The 8,063-nt window shown below is 58.6% G+C and overlaps 1 protein-coding gene across 1 annotated transcript; it reads left to right on the forward strand.

The window, feature by feature from the left end:
- The first annotated feature begins 882 nt into the window (after nt 1-882).
- On the forward strand, nt 883-7,667 carry CNN1 (calponin 1). Its single transcript, XM_060007821.2, has 7 exons — nt 883-1,083; nt 3,110-3,231; nt 5,607-5,673; nt 5,783-5,920; nt 6,114-6,224; nt 6,708-6,854; nt 6,935-7,667. Exons 1-7 carry the CDS (start codon nt 883-885, stop codon nt 7,178-7,180), a joined length of 1,032 nt encoding a protein of 343 aa, XP_059863804.2. The 3' UTR covers nt 7,181-7,667.
- Nucleotides 7,668-8,063: the final 396 nt, after the last annotated feature.

Here is an 8,063-nt window from a genome sequence, read left to right on the forward strand (position 1 = left end):
TGAGATCTGGACAGGCAGGGCTGCTTGCAGGTGTTCCCTCCAGACCAGCCTGGCTGGGACAGGAATATATGGGGATGTCCATGGCCTGGAACCCACTAACACAGCCACTCCGTGGTTCAGGCAACCCACAGGTGGATGGGGAGGGTGAGATCCAGGATCTCTGCTCCCCCAGGTCCTTATGAGGGGATGGAGGGGACAGAAGTGGGGTGCCAGATTCTCAGCAGAAATACTGCTATTCCCTGTCCTTCCCTGTGCCAGGCACTGCCCTGGGCATATTGGAGGCATTATTTTTTGGCTGCGCCACTCGGCTTGTGGAATCTTAGTTCCCTGACCAGGGACCAAACCCGTGCCTCCTGCAGTGGAAGCACAGAGTCTTAACCATTGGACCACCAGGGAGGTCCCAGGCACTATTTCTTCTGATCCTCACAACACCCTCATGAGCAGGCACTATCATTCGTCTATTTTACAGGTGAGGCAACAGAGGCTCAGAGAGGGGAAGGGGCTGGCCTACATTTATAGACTATTGGTGTCTGGACTTAAAACCAGGGTGGTGCTCCATAAACTACCACAGGTGGTAGTCCTGCCTCAAGACAGGAGAGAAATGAAGAAAGATGACCTCAGAGATGTGGGGAGATGGCCTCAGAGACAGACACAAAGAGACTAGGAGACCCAGCCAGAGGCCTAATGAACAGTGGGGAGTGGGAAAAGGTTGGTGGTCTCTGTCTGGCCAAGCTGCCAGCCGCCCCAAAAATGAATAACCCAGGGCGCCCCCCTAGGTGGAAACAATGACACAATCAGCTCCCAATACCAAGGCCCTGACATCACGAAGGGGGGCTGGCCAAGGTGGGGGGCGCCCCGCCCCTTGGCAGGCCTCTATGGCCAATGGGACGGGCCTTGGAAGAGGCCCGGGCCGCCTCCCGAGCTTCAAAAACATGTGAGGAGGGAAGAGGGTGCAGACGGATCTTCAGCTGCTGCCGCCTTCTTCAGCGCTGCTGCCACCGCTGTCCACCATCAGCCGGCATGTCCTCTGCTCACTTCAACCGAGGCCCCGCCTACGGGCTGTCAGCTGAGGTCAAGAACAAGGTAGGGCTGGAGGGCCTCCCCGCGACCTGGCCCACTTGCCCTGCCAGGCCAGAGGCCCCACACTTGGGGTTCCCTGGACCCCCTTCCTGCCTATCCCATATGACTTGGAACCTGAGAGAGAAAAAGGATGAGTATATGGGGAAGGGGCTGCCTTCCTCCCTGGCCTGAGCATCCCAGAGCCCTCAGCTCCTGTTGGGGTGTGAAATGGGAGGGGGCATGCAGGCAGTCACAGGTAAACTGAGGCGGTTGGCCCATTGTGAAACCCCACTTGATTAGAGTCCCCCGTTAACCCTTTTTGTTTCTGGGGGTCTGGGGAAGGACTTGATTTTGCCCACACCCCCTAGCCCGACAAAGAATTTGCGGAGTGCTCCAGAGCTGGGGTTCCTGGGGGGTGAGGCCCCAAGGTGTTGGAGATTGTGAAGGAAACGGAGACAGCTGGGGATAGGCAGAGAGTGGGCATTCGGGACAAAGCAGGGGTCTCCTAATTCTGGGGGTGGGAGGACATGGGGACATCGCCTTCATGCTATGGATGGGTAAACTGAGGTTCAGAAAGAAAGAAGAGACAAGTAGCTCAGGTCCTATATAAGAGAGATTCAGAACTGGGCCCCTGAACTTGCGGCCCGCGTCCCCCATGGCATCAGCTTCTCCAGGGCAGCGAGCTTGAAGTCCCCAACCCACTGGTACAATCCCTTGAGCACTGCCCAGGGAGGAGTCCCAGCCCCATTTGACAGAGGGCAACACTGAGGCTCAGGGTGGCTTTTCCCAGGGTTCCACAGGCAGGAAATGGGGAGCTGGAATTGGGAACCTGGGTCGGGGGAATCCTCGGGGCTGGAGGAGGGGGCGGGTAGGGGACGGGTGCTCGGGCAGGAGACAGATCCCAGCGTCGCCCCCCCTCCCCCCAGCGCCGGCCCAGGAGCCGAGCGGAGCCGCCGCGCCATATAAGGCGGCCTCGGGAGCCCGGCCCGCGGGGCCGCGCTATATAAGGGCCGGTTTGCTTTATAAAGCCGGGCTGATGGGGAGGGGGGCGGCAAGGCCGGGGCCAGGTGAGGGGGCCTTCCCCTCCTCTTTCCCCTCCCCCAGAAGAAGGGGCGACCGGGTCTCCCAGGGCCCCGGAGCCTGTCTGGGCTGGGGTAGAGAGTTCTGGGGAAACGGAGCGGGGGCAAAGCGGGAGAGGAGAGGTGGGGGAGAGACGCAGAGATACTGGAAGCCTGAGACTTGAGAGGGACGGATGGGGGAGGGCGAGCCTGGAGCAAGATAAGACTGAGACAGGGATGGAGAGGTGGAGAGACCGCTGAGCCCCATCCTCGCCCGAGGCAGGGAACCTGGAGTCGGAGAGATGGAGAGAGACCTATGAAAGCAGAGATGGACGATCTATGAGGCCCACCCCCAGCCGGACACGAAGAGATGGGGACAGGATGACAGTGCCTAGGAAAGACAGACAGAGCTGGGAGAGAGACTGAGGACATCGTGCCATGGGGAGAGAGACAGAGAAATACAGACATGCACGGGGCCAGGAGTAAGGCAAAGACAGGCCCTCGCCCCGAGCCAGAGAGGGGGCCCCAGGGATGAGGACCTAGAGAGACACTGAGACAGAGATATAAGACAGAGCTGTCCCCTGCAAGGCGGCATCCGGGGGACACCTCCTTAGGGCTCCTCCTCCCCTGCCTGAAGCTCCCAGGAGGGGGGCAGGGCCAGGGGAAGTTAAACCCCAAGTTTGGTCTGCAGGGGGAACTAAGAGGCCAGGCGCCGCCCCCCAGCTCTGAGTATCTCGTTCTCCACCCCTTAATCCACATTCGGTGGTGCCAAACCTCAGAATGCCTGGAATGGCCCCTGGGCAGGTGCCGCCTCAACACTGGCCCTCAGCACATCCCCCCCCACCCCCCTCAACTGGACGTTGGGACAGAATTGCCTTAGTTGGGAAGGGACGAGGGAAGAGAACAGACCTAGGGAAGCTTGGATTGGGCCTGGGAGCCAACCCTGCTCCCCACTGCGTCCTCACCACCTTCTCTGTGTCCCCCACCGCCAGCTGGCCCAGAAGTACGACCACCAGCGGGAACAGGAGCTGCGAGAGTGGATCGAGGGGGTGACAGGGCGCCGCATTGGCAACAACTTCATGGACGGCCTCAAAGACGGCATCATTCTTTGCGAGTGAGTGCGGCACTCATGGCTCAGACTCTGCCTTGGGCTGCCCCCAACCCCTCATCTCTACTACCTGAGCCCCTCAAATGACCAAGAGCTCAGAGCTGGATTGGGCACGTTATATCTGATACCTTTGTTGTGAGGTATCAGATATAAAGATAACCACTGTGCCCATTTAACAGGAAAGAAAACTGAGCCCAGTTTTGGGGACGTAAAACACGTCGCCCAAAGTCCCACGCTGTTCCAACAGAAATGACTTCCGAATCTAGAGTCTGAACCGCCAACGCATACGGGGCAGCCACATGTATGGTCTCTAGAGTCCCAAGAAAGGGAGGTCACAGCAAAAAGGCACTGGGCCACATCAGCTGTCCACTGCTGGCTTGGTGACCTGAGCGATGTGCCACAGTAATTTAAGTGGGCCCTGATTTTCTCCCCCTCTCAGAACCTAATCACTGAGGGAGAGGAAAACCCTCAACAGCTCCCAAGCCCCGATTCCAGATTCCACCTCCTAGATTTCACTGCAACCCTATTTCTGGGTGGGGCCCTGAGCCCAGCTGGGGTCCTGTCTTTTTCTCTGAGTCTGACCCAGGGCAGGGTGACCCTAAGAGCCAGAGCTTGTGCTAGGGAAGCTTCCCAAAGGCACAGCGTTACCAAGCCCTAGCTGCTGGAAAGAGAGGGGCTGGGGGATGATGTTCTACCATATCCAAGGAATCGGGGGATGGTCTGGTGTCCCAGGCCTTAAAGAGTGCAGGGCCACCCACCCATTTCTGGAGGAGGTGCATTTATGGGGCACCTGCTGTGTGCCAGCCAGGTCTAGGCGCTGGGGATAGTGAACAACACAGACTTGACTTGGGGCGCTTACAGAGCTTTAGTCCTGGTGGGGGTGATTGAACAAATAATTGATGAAATAATCACATACTTGCCTGTGGTGGGAAATGCCATGAGGAAGAGTCAAGCTGGGAAGGATGGGGGGCGGGGGGCATGGGGTGAAGGGTTGCTGCTTTGTACAGAATGGTCTGGGAGGTCTTTCTGAAGAGGTAATGTTGAAGCAGAATCTTGGATGAAGTGAGGGAAGTTGCCGGCAGGACATCTTAGGGAAGAGTGGGCCAGGCAGCGGGAACAGCCAGTGCAAAGGCCCTGGGGTGGGAGCATGCCTCAGTGATCAGGGAAAGTGGAGGGAGTTAGCTGGGGGCCAGATGGTACAGGGCCTCTTCATCCTTCATACTATGGAGTTAGGCTTTTATTCTCAAGGCAATAGGAAACCATGGGAGTGCTCTGAACTGGGGAGTAACTGGAAGTTTTTTTTTTTAATTGAAGTATAGTTGATTTACAGCTGTGTTAACTTCTGCTGTACAGCAAAGTTATACAAGGTCCTACTGTATAGCACAGAGAACTATATTTAATATCCTATGATAAACCATACGGAATTGTTTTAAGAAGGCCATTTTAGCCATGGGATGACAAGCATCTGGAGGGGATGAGGTGGAAGCTGGGAGCCCAAGGGGAGGTCAAGGCAAGAGCCCAGGAAAGAGACACTGGTGGCTCAGAGCAGGGCGGAGGAGGGCTTCTGGAAGTCTTCAGGAGGCAGAGTAAAAGGAATTGCTGAGGGATGGAATGTGGGGGTGAGAGAGAGGGAGAGGAGAGTCAAGGGCGGCAGAGGGCTTTGTCTGAGACCTGGAGGGCTGGGTTTACTGAGCCGGGGAGGATGGAGGGAGTTCTGTGGGGGAAAGTCGGTGTCAGGAGTCCAGGTAGGGTGAATTTGATTTGAGACACCCATGTGGGGTGCTGGAATGGAGAGTAAGAGGTGGGCTGCAGGAAGATGTTGGGGAGTTGTTGGCATGTGAATGGCATTTAAAGTCAAGAGAGGACTTCCCTGGCTGTCCAGTGGTTCAGACTCTGCGCTTCCACTGCAGGGGGCACGGGTTCGATCCCTGGTCGGGGAACTAAGATCCCACATGTCGCACAGCGTGGCCAAAAAAAAAATAAAATGCCAAGAGACTGGATGAGATCAAGGGGGTGAGTGTAGCCAGAGAAAAGGCCCCAGTTCTGAGCTGCGGGCTCTCCGAGGTGTAGCGGTTCGCAAAAGGAGATTGAAACATGGTCACGAGCGAGGCAGGTGCACCCAGGCGACTCCCCTACACCCTCCATCGGGAGACTTTCTGACCTGAACGAGTCTAGCTCCCCGGGGTTGATTTCCCATCTGGGTCCTGCCTGTGTGTGCGGACGGTCTGTGGTGGGGCTGCAGCTGGGGGCTGACTGCAGTGGGAAACAGAAAAAAGGAAAGCTCCCACTGACCGTCATCCTGACCCCTTGTCCCGCTGGGCTGGGCTTGGGTGGGGGCAGTAGGGGTCCCCTTCCTCAGTGCCCTCCCCTGCGCCTTGCAGGTTCATCAACAAGCTCCAGCCAGGCTCTGTGAAGAAGGTCAATGAGTCCACCCAGAATTGGCACCAGGTGAGCCCAGGCTCTCTTAACTCTTTCGACCCCTGGCCCATAGCCCCTCAGAGCTCCACCCAGACCCCCACTCCCCTCCCACCCCTGACCGCCACCGGCTCCCCTCCAGCTGGAGAACATCGGCAACTTCATCAAGGCCATCACCAAGTACGGGGTGAGGCCCCATGACATCTTCGAGGCCAACGACCTGTTCGAGAACACCAACCACACCCAAGTGCAGTCCACCCTCCTGGCCCTGGCCAGCATGGTGAGTGTGGCTGAAGGGTGGGCATGGGGCCGGGAGGCTGCGGGCGCTCGGGGCTGGGATGCGGGTGGGGCCACTTGTGCCCTCTGAGCCCCGCGTGGGTGGGAGGGGGAAAGCAGGTGCTGCTTAGGGTCTCCGAGGGGACAGTGTGGCCCAGGGCTTCCTTGTCAGTCCCTGCCTCCCTCACCCTCCCCAGGCCAAGACGAAAGGGAACAAGGTGAACGTGGGAGTGAAATATGCAGAGAAGCAGGAACGGAAATTTGAGCCAGGGAAGCTAAGAGAAGGGCGGAACATCATCGGGCTGCAGGTACCGCCCCTTCTACATCCGGGTCTCACTGCTGAGCTGAGCAGAGGGTCAGGGAGCGGAGGAGGCTGGGAGGGCGCCCTGGTCCCTGCAGGCTTTGGCAGGGGGGTGGCAGGATATTTGGCCTTTACTAGACTATACGCTTGGCATTTTTCCATACCCTAACTCACTCCTCCGACAGCTCTAGGGGGTGGGTACTGTTACCAGCATACCCTTTATACAGACGGGAAAACTGAGGCCTGGAGAAGATAGCTTACTTGCCAGGATTGCCCATGTGATGAGTGGCCGGGCTGGAACTTGAACCCTGGAAGTCAGGCCACCTATCAGTCATGTGACCCACCTTCTCTGGGCCTCAGTTTCCAGTCTGTAGCCTGAGGGTGGAAACAGTGCCTCCTTAGAGGGCCATGTAAGTGTCTGCTGACATGAGTTACATCTTGTGGCCCACCGTGAGATTTGTAAGGGGTGATTCTCCTTCTGGCTCCCTAGATGGGCACCAACAAGTTTGCCAGCCAGCAGGGCATGACAGCCTACGGCACCCGGCGCCACCTCTACGACCCCAAGCTGGGCACAGACCAGCCCCTGGATCAGGCCACCATCAGCCTGCAGATGGGCACCAACAAGGGAGCCAGCCAGGTGTGTGGGGGGCCATGGGGCGGGCTGGTGGGGCTGTGCCCCTCGCCGTCCCCTCGGCCTGACTGCACTGCCCTCCGCAGGCCGGCATGACTGCTCCCGGGACCAAGCGGCAGATCTTCGAGCCAGGGCTGGGCATGGAGCACTGCGACACGCTCAATGTCAGCCTGCAGATGGGCAGCAACAAGGGGGCCTCGCAGCGGGGCATGACAGTGTATGGGCTGCCCCGCCAGGTCTACGACCCCAAGTACTGCCTGACGCCCGAGTACCCGGAGCTGGGCGAGCCTGCCCACGACCACCACCCGCACAACTATTACAACTCCGCCTAGGGCCCTGGGCCTCCCGCCTTCCCCCGGGGAGGCCGGTGCTGCTCTTGGCAGGGCCCAGCCCGGCCCGCCGACCCCCTCCCCCTGCATGGCTCCTCCAGCCCCCTGGCACCTGCCTACAGGGTTAGCGTTTGGGGGGAGCAGACTGGGGGGGGCCTGGGGGGGGAAAGGGGGCTCCTCCCTGGGTCCAGCATAGAGCCGGGTGTTCCCAACAGCACCCAAAGGACGCACTGAGCAAAGCTACCCCGCTGTCCCCCACTCCCCACAGGTGGGTCCCCCAGGACAAGAAGCCCCCCCAAGCGAAGCCCCCAGAGCCCAGGCTCGCCCCCCTCCCCCATTCCCACAGTGGGAGCAAACTGCATGCCCAGACCCCCAGCGGACACACGCGGTTTGGTTTGCAGCTGGCGTTAAGGGATGTGACAGCGGTGTTTGTAACGCGAGCACTTTCTTTTTCTACTTCACTGGAGCACAATAAATGGCTGTAACGTCATCTGAGGACTCAGGGCTGCTGTCACAGAGGCTGGGTGGCTCCAGCACACGCATAAGTGGCCTCGCTCAGATACACCCCATCTCCCACACGCACACTCACATGCACCCTAAGATACGCACACAGAGCTCACAGAGCTCGCTGGACCCAGGATGGGCTCCCCCCCCCACTCACACACAAAATCCACATGCATGCACACTTCGTGTGTATGGTGTACACACGCTCTCTACAGCCTTACTGCACATACCCTTTCACGCACAGATACACATGCAGTACACACTCCTACGTCAAGGCACATAAAAACATAAACCCTCACACAGGTACACAATACACACACACACACACACACACACACACACACACACACACACACACACACACACACACACACACACACAC

The sequence above is a fragment of the Delphinus delphis genome, chromosome 3 (genome assembly GCF_949987515.2).
Source record: "Delphinus delphis chromosome 3, mDelDel1.2, whole genome shotgun sequence".
Classification (NCBI taxonomy): Eukaryota; Metazoa; Chordata; class Mammalia; order Artiodactyla; family Delphinidae; genus Delphinus; species Delphinus delphis.